Below are 21,712 nucleotides of genomic sequence, written 5' to 3'. Positions count from 1 at the left end.
TCTTCCACTTCAGGATGATATGCAGATAAACAAAATTTAGATAATAGAGCACAAAAACAGTAGGACCAAGATGCATGAGGAGAATCGACCGTGACCTGAACTTCCTAGCATACCTTAAATCATCAACAAGATCAATGAAAGAGATGCATAATTATGTTATACAAAAAGCATTTTGGCTAACATTACAATCCATAATCTACAAAACTTTCAAAGTTCTGACAAAAAACTCTTTGATCAACTACTATGGAAGAATGCTCCTTGTATAACTGAAGCCTAGAAGCGAAGGCAATTGCAAGTTTGCTCTTTTGGCAACTCAGTCTTGTTCCAATCCTTATCATTTGATTGCAACTTTCCTGCCTTGAACAGGGGAAGAGAACCATTTACGGAGTAATTTGCTTCTAAGGGAGGTCTCTCCCCCGTTAGGACCTTCTTCAGAAAGCCTGGGAACAGTCTTACCACTTAATAGCAATCATGATTTCCCATAAGAATCATCCTCAGTTAATTTTTGGCTTTGGTCGTCTTGGTTTTAGAACCAAGTAAAGAATTACCAGAACCACCAAGAAGGCTGGAATTGTAGTCGCATCAAACACGACATGCACTTTCCTCTCTCTAGTGCAGTGAACTGGATGTAGGAGAGCTATGGTCGCATTTACTTGATCAGCAAACCTACAAGACATGAAATTTCCACGTTAGCAAAGTACATAAACAAGCCAGCACCTTTTCCAGCCATTAGTCTACAAGCACATTTTGGGGGGGGGGGGGGGGAGTCCATCATCTTCTACCATAATATTTTGATTAAACTTGGTTAATAAAAAGGTAAGGGAAGAAACCACAAAGAAAGCAGGGGCAATGACAAAAAGAAAAGAAGATTATCAATCTTATTTCCTTGCCAGTCCAAACCATAAGGAAGTGACTGACCAGATAAGAAAGACTCAAACAAGGTAACTCATCAAGATTACCTATAAACTGAACCTTGGGATAATCTAGCAGACATTTGAGCACAATTAGCTTTTTTAAAAAGGTATCAACAAAACGGGGTTCTTGCGGTGGAGGACCAGAAACTATTTATACCGGAACGAATGGCTATCTTGATTCGTTAGAGGGCAAGTAAGAAAATTTCTCGTTGAGTTACGCACTTACTTGCAAACAAATAAACCTCAATTCCAAGAAACCATATCTTCTACCAATGTATTCACCAAAGAGGTATAAGCCCTTTTGAAAGAGCTATTCAGGAACAAATCTATGATACCTAGACTCGGGTGTCGGGTATGGGTACACATCAGTGTGTCTGGTTCTTCAAATTGAAAGTTGCCATAGAGGGAGGCAAGTTAAAGTGAAGAGTTCAAATTTCATACCAATACCCGTGTCATGCATACCCGACACTAGTATGGTAGGGTAAAGTGAAAGTCTGGGTATCATAGGAATAGATGAAACGGAGTTGAGGGGGACCACCACGGCTCCTCTCTCCTCGAGAATCCATACATCCCTTATCAATGTATGGACAGGCAGGACAACTATCTTTCGAGCACACGTTTAGACCATTTGAATCTTGCTCCCCTGTAATTTCTGTTGGGTTGCACTTGCACCCCCTTGGTGCTTGAATAAAATTCTTTTCCAATCAAAAAAAGGTTCAGCCTCAATGGGAAAATAAAATGGAGCACCTAACAGGGACATCAATGTTGGGTCGACAGACCAACAGAAAAAAGTATAAGCAAATTTATATTCCCATAATACATGATACTGGCCCCTGATCCACATGTTGAGTTAAAAAAAATTGTCCAAGAAACCTGCAAATGTGGTTTATGGTGAAGCTCACAGCCTACAGAAGTAAAGAAAAATGCTCACACTTTTCTACTAATTCATAGTTTAGAACAAACACACATATTCCCCCAAATGGTGCTGATTAAGTGTATACTTTCTATTTGTTACTATGTTTTTCGCATGCTCTATCAATCTGTGAAAAAAAATTCACTATGCCTTAAAAGTTAGTTGAAATCAACAACATGGACAACGAGGATTCTCATTTGCCATTTCTTTCTGTCTATAGAACCCTTGTCCTTTCTTATTACTTCCATCCATGTCATTTGTTCATAATGTACACAGCGCATAAAATTCCGCATAATATCCGTGCCATTGACAATTCAACTCCTGAGAATACAGCTGCCATTTAGAGATTGGATAGTATATTTCTATGAAGGATAGAGCAGAGATTGAATATAACATCTCAATTTGGTAATATAAAAGCTTGATGGTGACCGAACAAACAGAATTGCATTAAATAATGGACAATGTTGCATTGACTAACCCTCTGGATGCATCCTCTAAGGTGTATAGCAGTCTCATGGAATCCACATAACGCAATTCTCCAGTAAGAGTGGAAATCTGAGAGGAAAATACAACACATCAAACTCAAGTTTAAGCAATTGAACTAAAAAATGGTAAGGTAATTGTACTCTGAGTTGATAACATGTGTACTCACTCTTCTCCATAGGCTAACGACATAATTATATTTCTTCACAAGCTCGCGCTCTGGAGACTGAAAGAGTTTGAAGGATTTTTCCGCTATTTTTTGTTAAGTGTTATTTTGTTATGAGAACCTCCATCAATAGGTATAACAAATGTAAAAAGACTGCATATTGAATGAGCGTCCAAAAAATTCACACAATCAATGCAAACATCAAATACGGACAGAAACTTTGGCATTTTGAGCTGTCAAGGACATCATCTTTCGAAGATGATAGACATGAATACCCAAACACAAATCACTGACCACTTCGAAATTTTAAGTTAAAGATCCTATAACTACTAAGATAATATGCCTTTCAAGTGAAGAAGATCAACGTGGCCCAGTAGTAGAGTTGCAGGGGTGCAACCTAGAAGTCACAGGTTTAATTCTTGAAAACCACCTCTCCCCATATTATGTGAGGCTACATCTTGCCTCTCCCCGACTCTGCCCACGACGGGAGCCTTGTGCACATGTGTTGTTTACCTTTTTTTTTTTAAAGTAATGATCTTTTGCCTTATCCATACTTGTTAATTTTCAGGTTGATTTGATGTTACAGCCCTCAAGCTGCATATAGAATTTTACATAGAAATGTAAATGATTGGTGAGGTATATATGCGTCTCTAATGAACTCAAGGTTCATCATGCATAATTTGAACAAGTATCCAAATTCAAAACTGGGCCAGCTATATAGAAGCTTGACAGGACACTTGTACATTTAATGCATGGTTTCTCCCTGTCAGTGAGATCTGTTTGTGTGCTTGTGTGTGTTTACTTCTTGATGTATGGGTTCTTTCAAACTATTTCATTTGCAGAAAAATGCAAGGATACATGTACGCTCCAAGAGTAGACGATGAATGGCTGAATTGACAAGTTGTATTGATTCTTCAAGAGTTGTGATGATATAGCTCCGGGCTATTGTATCAGACTGAAACAGTGAGATGTGCCACCCTTGAGAGGTTATGGAAAAAGGGTTGCATCCCACTGACCATATCCAGTCCTGAAAGTGCGACCAACATAGAGAAATTTAATTTGTATTTGTGATCAGATAAAAGAATCACCCAAAGGCATCCACCAAAGAATCCTGGAGTACAAAAATCCCAAAGTATTCATGGTCCATGGATCCATGAAAAAACATATGCAATACTCAATAGCATGTGGAAAGGGGAAAAAAAACATAAATTGCACAAAATAGTACACAAAACAAAAGACAATGCCAAATTGGAAAGTTATGAACCAAACTTTCCACTGAGATTCTGCATCATAATAACTTTTGCATAAGCTGTTGAGTGCCTGTTTGGTACTGCAGTGCATGATATTGAAACACTTACATATCAATGAAGCACTTAGGTTGGTGTTTGGTAAATTTAGGAAAGTACTTTATAAGATATTAAAAAGCTAAAAAGTATATGGCAACATGCTTTTTATATTTAGACCAAAGAGCTGAACTCATGCTTATCCATTTATCCATGTAAAAGCTCTTTCGATAATATGATAAACGAACAGGAACAATTCAACAATATTGTGTGCAGTATCATACCTTTTATCATTTTTCTAAAGGATATACTCATTGTCTGCAGATCATTTACCGAATGATGTGCAAAGGATTGTTGAGTTTAACTCAAGATCAATTTTATTGGTAAATCTCAAGAATTTACTTACATGTGTTACAAATTTATTTATGGATCTTAAGAATTTATCTATACAGCGTGATGCTGTAAATGCATCATAAACTCACCCAGCAAGCCAAAGTAATTATCTCCACTAAACACTCTAATCATAGAATCTCTTAGATTATAAGTAATTCATTAAAAGCTACCATTGTACCAAACAAGCCCCAAAATCCCAAAGCAAAGGCATCTATTAGAAATTTAGAACAATGTATTGAAGATAACTTCCTATCTCAGTAAAAAAAAGCCTCAGATATGATCGAATTCAAGATCAAAAAATAAAAACCACTCAACAAATTTCAAGAGATAAAAAGTTGTGATATATTGAAAAAGAGCTCAAATACAAAACTGCTTTGAATCTATCACATTTTACAAACAGTACATTATCAAACTAAATTTCACCAAGCATCAAGCAAATAACTCACATTTTACAATAAAATCACAACATACCTCAATTGCAGTTTCATGGGCCTGGCTGTACACAAGATGAAGGGGAAGCAAACCAGCCAGATGCTCAGAAACAGCAGTCAATGCAGCTTTTATGGGTCTCCTGAACATACAATATTTTTTGGGTTGGGAGGAAGGTGGTGGGGGGAGGAGTAGAAAATGCGTCAGCTAAATATGTTCACATTGGACTTCGACAGGAAACAAACGAACTCTCGAAAGGATTGACTCATACACACTGTCCAATTCTTCACGTGCATAAGTCAGAAATGTTAATCTAAAAAGGATTTGATATTAAAAATAACAAAAGAACATCACTTGAATAAAGTTGAATGGAGAAATAAAATTCATGTAGCAACCACAATTTCCAGCAGCGTTGAACGAATCCAGAGGGAGTTGCCACTTGCCACTACTTCAAAAGCCTTGCCATAAAAGAAAATTAGCAAATTATTAAACCTAACCTTAAATCCCATAGAAGTGATTCCCCATTACACTCGAGATGGCTTTCCCAGGATGATGGCTCTGACTGGACAACGACAACCATATCAGAAAGTGCCTTTGCCTGATAATGCTTGTCAACTAACAATGGTTCCCCGTGAATAAACCAAAAGACGGGAACTTCCAAGGTGGACTTACTATGCGCATGTGCTCCTGTATATTAAAGAAAAAAGACGGTAATGATGAAAAGTATAAGAAATCCAAAAACAATTAATAATCAAAGAACATGTGATGTCAAGCCACATAAGACTGATTTGCATACATGGACCACTAATTTGGCGCTTGGCTGAGTGAATAACAAAGCGTAAGAAAGTTACAATGACTCGCACCACATTTTTTATCGAGATACATAAATGAAACATTTGAGGTTCTAAAGCATTTACTAGGTTGCATCCTTGCAACTCTACCAAGTATCAGAGTCTAAAAGCGCATTTCCAAGGGGAAAAAAATTCCAAGTGCATTAATGGACAACACGACAATAACGAAAGACTAACTCTTTTCATTGGTGGTTACATGACTGCAAGCAAATTCAATGTGAGAAGAGCAAGAACCAAATGCATACTTTTCGGAAAAAAAATAAAAAATAGTACAAATACCTGATAACTGAACGTACAGCACGTTTAGTCAAGATTAAAAAAACAAAAAGTCAGTAACTGAAATAGTAGACGACCTTTGAGAGACCCATCGTCGTTTAGCCTCTGTAACTGATACTGGAGGATAGAAGAATCAAGATAGGTGCGGATGGTTTTCCGATATGTTCCATTAACAAGCAATAGTGGCACAGCTGCCGCTCGCCGTGCTACTGAAAAGGCCATGGCCAAAGCAGGATCCTCTGAAAGTGGTAACCTGAAATTTGTATTATGATTAACAGCCTGGAAGTAAAAGTTGAAGCATAAGACAATTCTAGCACGAAGTTGTTGAGAAAAAATTTCCAATACGAAAGTCCAGTGTAATAATTTAACGGAAACATCAACCATTAAAATAACGAAATCAGGAAACCATAGTGGCTACCCACAAAATACAGAGCATACATCTGCTGACCAAAAATAGCTTTTTGCGAAGGTAACAACAGAGACGAAAGCCCATCCATTAGAGCATTCAGATCCACAGGCAATTGTTTAATATTTCTGACTTTCTGCATAAAAAAACCAAGCAGGAAAAAGTGAATACCATAGTCAGAAAGCTCCATTGAACACTTTTCCCAATTGAACAAACCTCAGCGTAATAAATTTTCAATATCCAAAGAAGCTACATTTAACTTTTATATAAACAAATAACAATAACCCACGTCATACCTCCTGTGTTATGAAAAATAGCTGAAAGGATATCTTCTCATAATAATGGAAAGCCCCATCAGCAATTGAAGGTGATATCATGTGCCTCATAGAACCCCACAGTGTTGCGCCTAAATGTGCAAGAAAAGTATCTCGTGCAACTGTGTAGTTTTGGAACTCCTGTCATATAATGAAGTGAAGATTCAATTGTATTGTTAAGATGTTCTTACAACAGACACAGATTTGTAGTTAAAAACAACAGGCATTAAAAGTCCAACCAAAAAAAATATTTAAAATGTCCTCATTGAGGGACCAAGTGGGCACACCTCATAAGTATCACTGAAAAGATTCCAGTTCTCCATTCGTTTTAATGCTTCTATGGCCTTCCTTTTATGACTTTCATCATACTCTTCACCTTCAAAAGACTTGAGCTCATTTTTCAAATCTCTCATTCTTTCATCAAGCTCTGAAATCATAAAGATTAATAATATAATACTATATAAATCCCAGCAACATTTTTCATTAAAATTTCTAAATTAAACAATCCCAATGCATTGAAGAACTTTGAAAAACAGTGAAAGCATCAATATATAAGACGATTTTTTTTAACCTAATTTTGGATCAGCAATGTTTGAAATATAAAAACAGAGAACAAGCTTTAGTACCTTCACAAAGAGAAAGCTTAACTTTCCTTCCCTTGCAGTGCTTGAAAGCAAAAAGCTCATAAATATCAATCTCCGCCAAAAGAATATCAATGGCCTGGTGCTCTTTCTGCATTATTTTAATGCAGTCATTAAAAGCATCTTGACAAAAAGAGAATACGGCAACTGAAAAAAGAAGTGTCTAGGATGAAAATGATGAAGGACATCAAATCTATATGGTTAGTCAAGAGTGTATCTTAGGATAGGAAATTAAGAATTATGGAGAATTCCAACTTATTTCTCTAACAGATTCACATACCTACCCCCAAAAGTTTGAAAAAGTCTATGATTATGATGATGATGATCAACAAAATGCTCAAGTTTTTATGAGGCAGAATAGATTTGCATATACATCATTTAAGCATCGGCATGCATATGCATGTTTATTCCCCCTGTTTAATGAGAGAAAAATGCATAGATGAACTTTCTTTATGGCCAGTTATTAAGTATCTTGTTTGAAATAGATTATAAGAAATCTCCCTTCAGTTCAAAGATAGTGACTTCAGCAGTAAACATTGCGATTAATATGATAAAAAAAAAAAAAAAACTGACATATTTAAGTTCACCATTTCAAACATACATCTCCAAATAGAGCGAACTTTTCCTGGATAGCATTTTGCAAGTGATTTTCAGCTTCATCTTCCGAAATTTCTGAACATTAGAACACAAAATATAAATTACACAGAGTGAAGGTGCAGAGATTGTATGACATAAACAAGGCATCAAGCAAGATAATAAATTTGATTATGATATAATTACATGGACCCTTCACTTATTCTAACCGGAAATGAGCAGCTTTTGTTCCTGGGAAGTCAAAAAAACCGTGTGTACCACTATGCGGAAGATTATGTGCTAACCAAATACAAATGCACCAATTCCCAAGATGGGTGATGCAGAATGGGAAAAGGTCCATAATATTGAGTTCCCGATTTGGGTAATTTATTATATACTTTTAAAACTAAGGGCAAATCTGTAATTTCACGTTTGCCCACCTAGGAATGGGTTTTCAGTCTTTTTTATGTTTGGTCATTAATTGATTAGCTGGTTATTTCAAGTCAAGATAGTCATTATCCATTATTCTCCAGTTGGGGAATATAATCACATTATATTCTAGTCGCATTATACTTAGAAAACTTGAGTATATAGACCTATATGTACATCCCTTATTTGATACTTTGATAAGGGAATCTTTAAGACTTTGGCTTCTTTTTCTTAGGCCTGCATGCCCTAGATTCTGCTCTCTTTCTCTTTCCTTATTCAATTTTACGCTAGAGTGTTCTCTGTTAACTGTTCACATTGCATTATTTCAATTTTAAACTTTCTTCCATTGTTACTCGCACATGCCCCCTATAGCATCTATGTTCTTATCCACCCTTCTCACACCAAAATCTAAACAAAAGCCCTTTTTTTTGGCAGACATTGTTTTTCCAGGAACCAAGAGTTCGAGTCAAGTCCATTAATCAGCTTCACAACCTTGTCAAATCCAAAATCACTCAAAACACTGCTAGCTCAGAAATTTTAAATTTTCAGCATCAACAGTTGCATATATTTGCTGCGGGCAAAGAGAAACAAAATCATTTAAGGGAAAAGGCAAACAAGGAATCAAGTATCATAATGGCCATAACCAGACAGTACATAGATTCACATCAAATTGAAAAAAAAGTCTTTTATCGTAGCCTAGTGAATAGTTTCAATATGAAGAACCAGGAAATATATAAGTCAATGAGAGAGTTTACCTTCAACTGCACCGATTGTCTTTTGCACGTTTGGTAAACTAAGTTCTGTCCGGACACCTTCTCCACCAACAGCAGGCCCCCAAGTGAAAGGGCCTGCAGTTAAATCAATAAATGCCCACCTGGTACATCAACTATCAGTTTAGGCCTCAACTCTAAGTGCATTTGTCCATGTAAAAAACGACAGGGTAGATAGAAACCTGTCCTTTCCGATCCATGTATCAGTTAAACATTCAGCATGAAAACCATTGAAGCTCCCAGATTTTAACTCCTTGGCCATAAGAAGCCTCATATCCTGATTCTTCCCTTTCAATAACTTGAGGTATGAAGACAAGGTAAGAATAGTTTGTAAAAGACTCTACTATAAGATTGTTCAGTAAGATAATTAGACTCTCCAAAGGCTTAGCATGCACCGCAAATTTACCAGAGAAATGCAGAAAACGTCCATATACCTGTAAAACTTTGGTCTGAATGATATCAGCAGTGTCTTTCCCTTGATATAGGTTCTCAACAGCATTCAGAGCATCAAGGCAAATGTTGTACCATTCCACCTGAAGATTATCAATGAACCACTAAACGTTGGAAAAGAAACATTGGAAATTGAAATTTAAAATTAAAATGAATAAACACAGAGAAGATGTGTTGAGATCTCATATTCAAATGAAAAAAGACAGAATGTGTGATTGCCAATTATTTTTACTCGCTTGGAAGGGCATACATATGAATCTTACCCTTGCATTAAGGAAGAAATGTTTTAGTGGGGACACAATAGTATATTTTACTCTCCACTTTTATATGATGATCATATATCTGTTTTATAGTAATGACTTTTCTTTTTATCCCTTCTCCTTTTACACAAATCCCAGATCAACATGCTATTTCCTTTCCTAGGTAAAAATGTAATCTTTTCCTACTCAAACAATTATTCAGTTTCCATTCAAATCACACAAAGTTGAAACAACATATAAGTAGCAACTGGGCAGACACTTAACAGCTCAACAAAACAAGTAGTTAGGAACACATTATGACAATAAAGGGGGAAAATCTGTCGCACAATACTTACTGTATCAGTGTCCTCCATTACTGTCCAGGCAAACTTTGACATTGGATGCTTTTCATACAAAGGTCTCTTGATCTTGTCAATCGCTGTTATGAAAAATAACAAAAAAATTTCAAAGAAGAAAGGTTCAAACTTAGTACACAAGGTTTCTGCTACCAGTCTGGAAGGGGAGATGTAGAAGGGAAATAACAAGTGCACAAAAATAAATGCATATATAACAAATCAATAATCATACCAAGGACGTTATCTGCAGTGCTTTCAGACTGAAGAATTTTTGTTTGCAAATTCTTGTTCTGCGCAATTACAAAAAAATATTATACCTGGTCCTATGGATATATCGAAAGGTGAAAAAGTAAAAAAGTAAAAACAAGAAAAGTAGCTAAACAACAATGAAAGTAGCATGTTTAGCAAGCCTAACAGTTGCAGGAAAAATGTATAATCAATTTTTGAAGCTGGAGAGATCGAGCTAATAATATTTCAAAGATGATGTCCATCATAACAACATAATTAGAAAAAAACAGCGTTAGTTGAGTTGTCAACATAACATTAAAGGCAGGAGAAAAAGAAAACTACTACCTCTTTAAGAAAAGTTATTTCTGACTGGGACAAACCTCTCCTGCAAAATATTAGGAGGAAAAGAACAAGCAGTACAAAAAGATTAGATGCATAAGTGACAGTAGGAAGCTAATCTAGACAACATCTTGAAGCATAATAACTATTAAAGAAAAAAATAATGGTGCCAGGTGGCATTTATGAAACGAAAAACAAAAATAGAATTCAGCTTTTTTGCTGCTTATATCACATCGAGGTATAATTGAATGTTGTATGCACATATTATAACTGAAGGAACAAAAAAATTGAACATGTTCAGTAGCCACGCAGGTCAATCTCAAGAAGTTAGGTCGTTAATATGGTACCAAAACAAACATGAAACTCCCTCTTTTAAAATTTATTTCCACTGCTTCATATAATAGCAAATCCTCAATTTTCAAGGACCTATCAATCCAATCAATCATAGAATAGAAATTTCTAATTTTCCTTTTTCAATCATTCATATAGGTAGAAATTATGTGATTTAAGAGCAGGAAAGATTGAGAGAAAACGGAGACAAGATGGATGCAGAATAAGGACAACCCAACTGCTTTCCCCTCTTCAATTTTCATTATACTAACTACCGAGACAGATTTATACATTTGCAATCTGTTTTTTTACACTGTAACTAATATATTATACATGAATAATTCACTCAATACTGCCTTAGATACATCCAACCGATTTTGAATGGAATGGATAAAATTTTTCTGAATGGAGTCCAACCCAGAATTAGTATACCAGTTGAGGATACTATTATGTCTTTACTTCATTTAATCACGAATGGAGAGTGATATGGTGTTCCCATCAATTCTGTAAGAATTTGTACTACCTCAGGCTACAATCGAATTACTGATGGTAGTTGAGCAAAGCAATAAATATAAGTATTACCATACTATGCTTATTAGATGCCCGCAGAACATCAAACAATTGAATCTGAATGGCATAGTTGCAACTACTATGTTTACCCAATGACCGATAAAAAAGCAGCTCATTTTGCAACATTAATGTTTACCTAATTAGTAACTAAAAGGCACCACATAACTACAAGAACGAGAACTAGAATTCAAGCCTGTATCACGAGGTGGGTTAGGGCATGCAGCAGTTCTATAACCAGCAATCTAATTTAGTATGGTGTAAAAGAATAGAAGCCCTTACTAAAAAATGCGCACCTGTAGCCATATTTAGGTCTTTTGGCATCATGCTTTGGATTCAAAATGAAAACATTATATGCATTTTCAAGGTGAAGATACTCAACAAGGCTGGTGAAAAGAACATCCATCAAGTCTATATCTACTTGCCAAAGAGCATCTCCTTCATCCCTGCCAGAAAGAACTATAATATTACTAAATCAGGGGAAAAATGTCAAAACAGAATGTTGGAACACACCAATAAGCTAACTTTCATCGAGCAATGCATTAGAATATCTTCCTACTACAAAAAATTACTTTTGGCCCCCAGATACGCATCTAAACATATGGATGCCAAGAACTACAGGGAGCCACAATGAACAAGGTTTTGTTGTTCCTATCTATTGAAAAAATGAAATTATTTGATATGTATGATAATCTAGTATTCATGGGCAAAGCAGAATCAGACATGTGCAACTAGGTGTTAGTCTGCCAATAGTACATCAAAAATAGTCTACAGATGCATCAAGCCGGCCAATTGTCTATCAAAAGTTGTCATCCAACCTCTTAGATCAACCAATACCCATTAAGTAACACAACACTTAGAGTGATCTTCATGGCATAAGTTTTCTTTACAGCATTATGTGCTTCAACAACAGAACATAAAATTCTGCAGTTAGAGGCAATATCAGTGCTAAATCAAAAGGTGACCATGCAGTTATGTATCACAGGTATAAGCAGGCAATTGATTTTCTTCTTCTTCTTTTTTTCCTTCAAAAATCCTGTCTTGAGTGAGGGTGGTGACACAAAGGGGATACACAATTCTTGCGTTATTGGAGAAATGATAACTGTCATGATAAAACACAAATTAATAGGCCAATATCCGATGCTCCTTTTTGATAACTATAAAGATATTACATCGTAAAGTAGGGATTTGGATAGGACGGTTGCACCTGTTACCAGACACGCCATCCTTGTGAGCTGCAACACTGATGGCACGCTCAAAGATGGAAGTAACTTTTTCGCCCATTTGTATAGCATGAACTGAAAAACTGTGAATTGGGAATTTGTCACCATCTTTATAATGAATATAAATTGTGTTAAACATAAGCAAATAGCAAAACTATTCCTATTAAGTAACCCCATTAGATCGTTACATCAGGAAGAAAAAGAAGCGATAAATAGTACAGATAAGGAAAGCCATTACTTGTAATTTATGTGACTGACAATTGGAAGATGGTGAGGTTGCTCTTTATCTACACTAATCTTGTAAAAAGGGGTCAAAACTTCTCCGATGTGTGGAATTCTTGTATGTTCAATGATGTGATCAATTTTCGTGAACCAGCGTTCAAGTTCTTCCGGACGAAGCTTAAATTCTAGGAAACAAATATAAGAAGAATACAACAAGAATAAGCCAACTTTTATTTTCTGTACTCATATGGAACAAAATACCACAACACTGATTAAGGCCACCTAAAGAAGGCAATGAGCAATTAGCCTATGTACCTTGGTTCCCTTTTCCTTCAAACCCTATGAACATGAAATTCACTGGTACTGGAAGGTATATAGAATCCACTTCCTGAAGCTTTAGGTAACTTGCAATATTTCCTGAAGCATAGATTATGAAAATATTTAGAGAAAAAAATAGGTAAAAGGTTCCAAAAGGTAAAATAGGGGTAATTTCTGCTTTCATAAAGATCATAGCCAACAAAGATTTATCTCAACCATTAACTCATAATAAGTTAATAACTATCAACCAGCCAAGTTATGGCTCAATATAAGTTTTGCATGATAGATGGCAATTTCAGTTTGCAAAACTGAAAGGGCTAAGGTGATCAATGAAGCACAAGGGTGGCCCAATGTTCATCCGCAAGTTCAAGATTCCCACATATTCCTAACATATTGTCATCCTTTATTTTAAATGACAAAAAATTTTATTAATGGAAGGGGCCCAACATCTTATAGTCCTTGAAACATGAAATTCATTACCTTACGCCTTTACAGCTGAGCAAGTACTTAACAAGTACAGACAAAAAAAAAAGTAGCAGAAGATTACCATACAGTCCAGCACACACTGACATCCAAAAAGAAATTGTTGCAAGTATCTTGGGGATGGGGTAGATGGAAAATATTAAATTGAAGCTCCAGGTGATTCTTTATTATGCTGATAAATTAAAAGCCCATCTTTCTAGAGTTATTAGTCACAAAAATTCAGCACATTGAGTTCGGAAAACAGATTATGATTACACAAAGGAATCAGAAGTCCATTGTTAGATTATTAACATATGAATACATTAAGCAACAAAATTTGCTAAAACATCCAAGGATACAAGAAACTACCTGCATTGGTGTAATTGACAACAGCCATTTTCCCATGGCTTGAAGACTCCAAATCATCAAAATCTGCTTCCAGAAAAAGGATTTTGTTCAGTTTGAAGTAGACAAACATCTAATAACTAAAACCAGATAGAATGGCCTCTTGGGAGAGCAATAAAAATTGAAGTGTTTTTAAGATAGAATGGTGGGAGAAGTTAGTGGGAGAGTGAAATTTTTTTAAATCTCAAACTTGGTAATATGTTATCACACCTTCATCCTAAGAAATCAATTGTGTAAACAGCTTTCAATAATTCTAGAATGAAGGTCTTGGTACCTTTAAAGTGTTGCAGACAGTTTTGATTCTTTTGAATGCTTCCTTAATCCTTAGTGTACAATAGTACAGACAAAATACAAAGAAAACATACCACTACGTATAACAGCCTCACTCCAAAACCTACTCGTCTCTTTGAGATTAAATAAAGAAAACACTGATGATCTGCCAGTTTTACGAGTTCCGGACTGAGATCCATATGAACTGCTAGCTAGGAACTGCCATACAACATCCAGAAGTCAGAATAGAAAGTCTCCAAAATGTGTTAATTTGAGAACTTAACTCCACTATCATGATAGTTCCTTTCAAGGGTCTACAAACGAACACTTAAAAATGGCCAATAGCAGGTGATTAATGTGATGAGAAAATTAAAATCAACAACGTTAACGCTAATATCACAGATTATTTCCATAGGTCACACAGAAATACGGAAACATATAGGGATGTTCAAAAAGAGACTGGGTTTGAACCCACACGCATTTCCATAAGTATGCAACGATTATATGCACAGAGTATAAAGTAGCACATTTGTTTCAAGAGCCAAAAGCCCCATGCACTAATTTTCCCTTGTTTGGCACAGTTATCATCCAGCTTGAAGGATTAAACAATAGCATGCCAGAGCTCTTATTTTATGCACATAGAGAAAATGATGAATTGTTTCTTGATGCAGGATAGCATTAAGGCTTAGTAATATACAGAAAGCTATGACTTCATAGAAGAATCATAGAACATAAGACAACAATCTTTAGAGGTGGTGTCTAAACATTTCAATGCAAACTTTGTCATCCACAAGAGTTGGAGGCAGGTTCCCAACACATTTTTCTTTGTTGTTCTCTTTTTTTCTTTCTTTTTAACATAATATGGAGAGAGAGATAGCCACTGTTGCTCAAATAGAGGTTTCATGTCTATTTATATATCTGAGGGATTCCTTCTGTACTATACTACCAGAAGGCTCTTTTAGAGAGGCTGTTTCTCCAGAGTGTGTGGGAGGCGCCTCTCCACTATTCTCGGATCTAACAGATCGAGAGAACGAGTGATGTCACTACCTGATCACCATGTTAAAACAGAATTGTAGAAGCTTTCAAGCACCGGTAGTACCTAACCCAGGCCTTATTAACTGAAGAAAATTAATAAAATCCTCCTCTCAACAGAGCTGGATGCCACATGAATGCAACAGGAGAAAGCTTCCATTTTGCAGCTTTAATATCTCCCTTAAACCTAAATGAAACAAAATATCATTCCACCATGTCTCCTGAAATCAAGCATCCACAGTGACCATTAAATTCAATTTTCACTCCTAATTTAACAAATATCATATGAAGTTGGATCACCCACATCCTCCCACGATAAAAAGTTTTGTCAATGGGAGACACATGCAACCTGCTCTATTCTAGGAGAACTAGAATAGCATAATCTCTTTGTGGGAAAATGAGGGACGAAGACAACCCAACCTAACCTACCTTCTCATATAATTCCCAATGAGAATGAACGCAGAAAAGTTGTCCAATCAACAGAAAACATACCAATGAATCACCGTCAAAGCAACAACATGAACAAGTAAGTCAACAACCAAGCAACAAAGCAAATAATCACAAATTTCAAACAAGCAGACTAAAATTCTGATACACAACGTATATTAATGCGTTGCGATTTCCGAAATTCGATCAAACTTGAAGAACCTCAGGTACTCGGACGACAAATAGGAGACCATAGCCCGAGAATTATTGCTTGTAGTTAGAATTGCTGATCAATCAAAAATGGAAAAATTGATTTTCACAAGAAAAATCCCTTCATCGATGAACGGAAAGAAAAGCATACCAGCAGAAGAAGAGCAAAGACGGCGAGAGTAGATCTGCGACGCATCGTTAATTTGACTACAAAACTCGCACGCTTCAGACCTTGGAATTAGAAAGACATGGACTCCGTCTCTGAGTCTCTGTATCCTCTCACTGAGCTTGCGAAAGAAACGGGACTGCTGCCCTCGTCAATTTTCTCCTCTCTTTCACCCAAGGCCGGAACACGTCATATGTGCTGATGTGGAGCTGACCTGTCTTTTTTCTTTAATTTTTGGCCTATTCTTTATTTTTTGGTTTGGAATTTAACGGTAACATTTGACTGGAGAATTTTAACGCCGTCAAACTGAACGATGTCGTATTGTCAGACACATTGATGCAACTTGCAAGTGCATTTATTTACTTTATTCTCTCTAATGCAGCCTCCAGAAGAGGGAGAGAGGGAACCGACTGAGCTGTTTTGGCCTGTTGTGAGTGATGGATGTGGTAGATGACTAGATGGATTCTTAAGCTACTCTCTTACTCCACGTCTCCACCAACAGGATCCCCAACTTCTTCATGTCCTCTTTGTATTCACTTACTCTATAAACCCACTTTTCACTTGCCTTTCTTCCATTGGATTTGGATTAGATGCCACAATAATGAATCAATTCCGCTTATTATCTTTCCATATTTCATTAGGACTATAATAATTGCTTTTTGGGTTGCTTAACCATTTTAGTCACTAATATTTTTTGTGGGAGATGATCTCTCCTGGGCCCTGTCGGTGTTAAAGATTCCTGAAACCCTTTTGTTTATAATTTCTGTATTAGTTTCTGGTGTGGGTTTTGCTCAACTTTTATAGAAACTCTTGCTTTATTTTTTATTGTAGCTGACTAGCTGTGTTGTATACCACTCAGTTTCCAGATCAGCAGCGGTCTTCGTTCTCTCTTTTCTTGCATCACCTCACCCTTATCTTCAACATCAATCTTGATCCTGCACTTTTGCTTATAACTTTTTTTGATAAAGAAGTAGCAACGTTTATGCTTCTTTTTTCAAGAGTTTCTGGTTCAGAGTTCAGACCCACTTGATTAAGTTTGTTTTTGGCTTCAGTCCAAGAAGTTGAGTTCTCTTCTATTCTATTTTGGTTTGGATTTAGCTGCAAAGAAGCTGGTCGGCTTGCAGATCTGTGACTGATTATGGGTTGGTTCAGTTTGATTTTTGGGTTGGTTTCATTGCTCTCAGTGGTGCACTCGGTGGGTGGAATTGGTGCTAACTGGGGCACACAGTCGACCCACCCTCTGCCTCCTGAAACAGTGGTGAGGATGCTAGTGGAGAATGGGATACAAAAGGTGAAGCTTTTTGATGCAAATTATGATGCTTTGAGAGCTCTTGGTAAGTCTCGGATTGAAGTCATGGTAGGTATTCCTAATGACATGCTTGCAACTCTTGCTAGCAGTGTGAAGGCTGCTGAGAAATGGGTTGCCAAAAATATCTCAACACACCTCTCCACTGACAATGTTAACATCAGGTCCGTGGTCTCATTTGACTTTTCTTTTAAAGTTTTCTCTGTTTCAGTTGGTGAAAGTGATGTGTTTATTTAGTTTTTCAATCTCTTTATAATATTCAAATCTGTGCTTATCTTGTTAAATTTTTGCTCGCGGTAACATCTATGCCGCTTGCGCATAATATTGACTATGTTGTTGTCATTTTGCTATTTGAATAAGAGAATGAGTTCATGGAATTAACGGCAGAAAGTCCAAAACGCTCTGAAATAGTATATTAGATTATTGAATATGTTTGCTGGAGTGTGATAGATCTTGTTTTTATCCTACTTTAGAAAGCCTTGTAGTAGGATTGAATCATGCAAGTGTCATCTTGAGTTGGGATTGCTTTCCTTTCTGGTCCCATTTGGTCTACTGCAGATTGACCAACCAAAGACTTGTTCTTCAGTCATATCTTGGGAGTCAACTACTGTTGGGAGGTCTATGTTTTGGGATGATTTTTAACACTGATAAACTGATCTCTACTGTTTAGTTGGCATCATTTTTTTGATTGATTTGGAAAATGATTTACATACATAATTCCAAACCTAGAAAACTGGCGAATACTCACACCCAGTAACTTGCAGAAGAACATAAGGATGAGATTAATAGAACAAATGAACTATATAACTGTCATCTGGGTACAGAAGCACTTGGAGTAGTGTAAACAAAACTTCCGACTTGTAATGCCTCCTGAATTTGTGGTCTGTTCTTATGTGTGCACACAGCGACATGGACACACACTTATTATTGCCTTATTTTCGGAATTGTGCACTACCATGGCATTAGTTGCCATTTTCATTCTGATGACTGTTTGGTTTGAGAAGTAGTGGAATTGCATATAACTTTTATGGTATCGACAGAATGCCTTGACCACTCTATAATCATGATCGGGCACTACACTTAGGCACCATCTGATAATGTGAATGTGATTACCTTTTTAACTCTTTTTTACTTCACTCTTCAAGGTAGATTGATGATAGGGGATAGATTTTCTCCCTGTTCACTTTATAGATCCAAAACCATGTTGTTCAGACACAAGTATGATTATTGGATGCCATTAGGAATTCCACGTGCTGGGTTTTCTATTTCAAAATCTCCATTATTTTGCAATATCCTCTACTAGCATCTAGTGCCGGATCTTTATGCGTCATTTTCTTTTTCTTTAAAAAGAAAGAAGGAATCTTTTTAGAGTTGGGAGTGGTCAAAAGGTTGTGGTCACTATGAAATTCTTGTGTTGATCCGGCTTGACCATTTGGAATGTGTGAATGTTTAAGAGAGATTGGAATTAAGGTAATCAATGGGCTGCTGACCATGTTGAGCATTTGGTGCTGCTGCATTCTACTGTCTCAGGGAACTTATCGATTATAAATATTATTAGGACTCGAGTACTTGACCATAATTGTTCTTTTCTGCCATCAGAAATTAACCTAATTGTCCACACTCTTATTGTGGCTTAGACTTCCCATCATGACCAGTAGAATTCGACTGGTCCTAGAGGTGCTTCGCAAGCTTGCATTTCTGCTTCTTACAATGTATAATTTGATTTACAATGCCACACATTTCAGTTTTTCATTATTCCCCATTTCTTCTGGTATCAGAAGATGAAGCAGTGGTGCTTGTTAGGAATTCATGGGCAGCCTTAAAATCCAGAAACAGGCTGAACATGGCACTAATTATTCCATTCTGTTATGGAATTCTTTCGTATGCGATGAATATATTCCCAAGTTTGATCCACATGAATTGATTGTTTTGGATTCCATAAATGATCAAATATCACTGTGGGGGCTACTGAGGTGCTAGGAAAGCTTTATAAAAATTTGACGATTCCAGGCTTAAACTTATGCTTGTGAAAGGATTTGATATGCACGCATTCACCTTATATTTTGAAATCTTAACAAACAGCATTCATATATAAAATTCTGTTTATGAACTAACGGGAAACAATCCAATTAAATCTTTTATTTCCAATGCATTGTATTGTCCGGTTCTTGAAGATCAAATGTCGGCCTGTAATTTCTGTTGTTAATTTTCAGGTATGTTGCTGTAGGGAATGAACCTTTCTTGACAACATATAATGGAACTTTCCTCGGGGTGACCTTCCCAGCTCTCCAGAACATCCAATCAGCCTTGATAAAAGCTGGGCTTAGCAATCAAGTAAAGGTCACTGTCCCCCAGAACGCCGATGTCTACGGGACTGAAAGTAGCTTACCATCGGGTGGCGACTTTAGAACCGATATCCATGATCTCATGGTTGCTATTGTCAAGTTTTTGAGTGACAACGGAGGCTCCTTCACTGTAAACATCTATCCCTTCATAAGCCTCTACACCGATCCCAGCTTTCCAGTTGATTATGGCTTCTTCGATGGCAATGCATCACCTTTAAACGATGGTGGGACAAACTACTACAACATGTTTGATGCAAATCATGACACTCTCGTCTACGCCCTCGAGAAAAATGGGTATGGAAACTTGCCTATTATTATAGGAGAGATAGGTTGGCCAACTGACGGGGACCAAAATGCTAATCTGCAATATGCTCGACGATTCAGCCAAGGTTTCATGAATCATATATCAGGTGGGAAGGGTACTCCAAAAAGACCAGGGCCTATCGATGCTTATTTATTTAGTTTGATTGATGAAGATGCTAAAAGTATTGACCCAGGAAATTTTGAACGCCACTGGGGAATATTTACGTACGATGGCATACCCAAGTACCCTCTCAACCTTGGTACAACAAATTCAAGTTCTTTAGTTCCTGCTAAAAGCGTGCACTACTTGGATCGTAAATGGTGCGTGATGAGGCCATCTGCAAGGCTTGACGATCCAGGAATCGCAAATAGTATGAGCTATGCCTGTGCTCTTGCAGACTGCACTAGCCTTGGTTATGGCACATCCTGCGGGAATTTGGATGCTAGGGGGAACATTTCTTATGCATTCAACAGTTACTTCCAGAAGAACAATCAGCTGGATACTGCATGCAAATTCCCGAATCTTTCGATGATTGCAAAATCTGATCCTTCAGTTGGAAGTTGCAGATTTGAGGTAATGATGGAGCCATACTACGGAGGAGCAGGACCAGTCAACTGTCTCCCACATAAGATGTTGAGTTTGATTACTGGAGTTGTAATATTTTTGGTAACAATTGCGTGATTCTAGGGTTTCCAAATCTTGAACTTTTGTTTCTCCTCTTAGACCCATCTTCTTATTTGGTCTGTAGGATAGCTAACATGATAGCAGTGTAGTGCAAATTTTGCGACTCACAGGTCATGTTAGGTTGTATTTTTGCTATGTGAAAATTTATGATGGTCTGTTTCATTAGGGTTTTTGTGAAGATCATGGATCTCAAGACGTGATGCTCTCTGATCATCACAGAATTAGAATTCAAACCCTAGACTGTTGATAAGGAGCCAGTAAGAAACAACAACAAGAAACTCGTCTCCTTAAAGGACCGATCTCTACCTCAAAGTAGAACGAGATAATCGAAGATGAAACCCTAAAACCACACAAGTTATCTTGGGAGTCTCTTCCTTGGGACGCCGGAAAGATCAACTATGGGAATATGGCGAGGATCGTGAACTGGCTTCTTTTTTTTTTGAAATATAGATAATTACGTTTGTTGTTGGAATGGAACCTTGTCAAAGGATCAATCAACAATTGAACCCGCATTTCCCGGCACGCGCTGTCTGCATTAGTGAAATTATGTCCGTAGAAACAGAAGCCCATGAAATCAAGATCCATCTGTCTTTGGGCTGGGTCTGCTTTTGTCAATTTTTAAAAAAACCCCAAATGTCCGGATTTGAATTTTATAAGGCCCAGTTCAAAGCGGGCCAGAAGGATGCGCTGCTTCCTCCATTCACTCATAGATCCGATTTATGATGGGCCCCGTAATAATCAGAGAGCACTTGGGTGGTTATACACAAGCAAATTACAAATTTAACCCTGACCCTCAATCACATTCAAATTACGAAACCCTAACCCTAAACCTAGACCCCTTTTATCCTGTAAAAACTATTGGCAGTCTCAAGCTGTCCTTCCTCTTCAAAGTTCAATCACAAGCACTCACCTATTTCTACCACACTCCCCACGGCAAACTCCTTAGCGACTCCACTCCCATCTCAAATCCCCAAATCGCACCTCTTTCC

General features: G+C 37.0%; 2 protein-coding genes across 2 annotated transcripts; one reads left to right on the top strand and one right to left on the bottom strand.

Moving 5' to 3' along the window:
* Nucleotides 1-75: 75 nt before the first annotated feature.
* Nucleotides 76-16,258, bottom strand: LOC119997347. Its single transcript, XM_038844287.1, has 25 exons — nucleotides 16,070-16,258; nucleotides 14,346-14,469; nucleotides 13,945-14,007; nucleotides 13,111-13,212; nucleotides 12,812-12,980; nucleotides 12,558-12,656; nucleotides 11,647-11,796; nucleotides 10,460-10,499; nucleotides 10,119-10,176; nucleotides 9,887-9,969; nucleotides 9,276-9,374; nucleotides 9,024-9,139; nucleotides 8,827-8,945; nucleotides 7,671-7,741; nucleotides 7,055-7,160; nucleotides 6,716-6,855; nucleotides 6,411-6,569; nucleotides 6,147-6,250; nucleotides 5,786-5,961; nucleotides 5,079-5,268; nucleotides 4,624-4,723; nucleotides 3,335-3,503; nucleotides 2,480-2,562; nucleotides 2,306-2,382; nucleotides 76-666 (listed from the first exon to the last, which is right to left on the bottom strand). Exons 1-25 carry the CDS (start codon nucleotides 16,112-16,114, stop codon nucleotides 495-497), a joined length of 2,814 nt encoding a protein of 937 aa, XP_038700215.1. The 5' UTR covers nucleotides 16,115-16,258; the 3' UTR covers nucleotides 76-494.
* A 223-nt stretch (nucleotides 16,259-16,481) lies between these two features.
* LOC119997348 (glucan endo-1,3-beta-glucosidase 6-like) lies at nucleotides 16,482-20,901 on the top strand. Its single transcript, XM_038844288.1, has 2 exons — nucleotides 16,482-17,554; nucleotides 19,604-20,901. Exons 1-2 carry the CDS (start codon nucleotides 17,223-17,225, stop codon nucleotides 20,718-20,720), a joined length of 1,449 nt encoding a protein of 482 aa, XP_038700216.1. The 5' UTR covers nucleotides 16,482-17,222; the 3' UTR covers nucleotides 20,721-20,901.
* Nucleotides 20,902-21,712: the final 811 nt, after the last annotated feature.

The sequence above is a fragment of the Tripterygium wilfordii genome, chromosome 4 (genome assembly GCF_013401445.1).
Source record: "Tripterygium wilfordii isolate XIE 37 chromosome 4, ASM1340144v1, whole genome shotgun sequence".
In the NCBI taxonomy this organism is placed as follows: Eukaryota; Viridiplantae; Streptophyta; class Magnoliopsida; order Celastrales; family Celastraceae; genus Tripterygium; species Tripterygium wilfordii.
Note: the sequence above shows the minus strand (reverse complement) of the source record. Positions and strands in the feature narration are given on the sequence as shown.

Excerpts from the sequence above, each read along its gene's own strand:
- LOC119997347 (XM_038844287.1), bottom strand. The coding sequence starts at position 16,114 with ATGCGTCGCAGATCTACTCTCGCCGTCTTTGCTCTTCTTCTGCTG. Across the intron at positions 11,797-12,557 it reads GATGGCGTGTCTGGTAACAG|GGATGAAGGAGATGCTCTTT; the intron begins GTGCAACCGTCC and ends TCTTTCTGGCAG. Across the intron at positions 6,856-7,054 it reads TAAGCTTTCTCTTTGTGAAG|AGCTTGATGAAAGAATGAGA; the intron begins GTACTAAAGCTT and ends TTATGATTTCAG.
- LOC119997348 (XM_038844288.1), top strand. The coding sequence starts at position 17,223 with ATGGGTTGGTTCAGTTTGATTTTTGGGTTGGTTTCATTGCTCTCAGTG. Across the intron at positions 17,555-19,603 it reads ACTGACAATGTTAACATCAG|GTATGTTGCTGTAGGGAATG; the intron begins GTCCGTGGTCTC and ends GTTAATTTTCAG.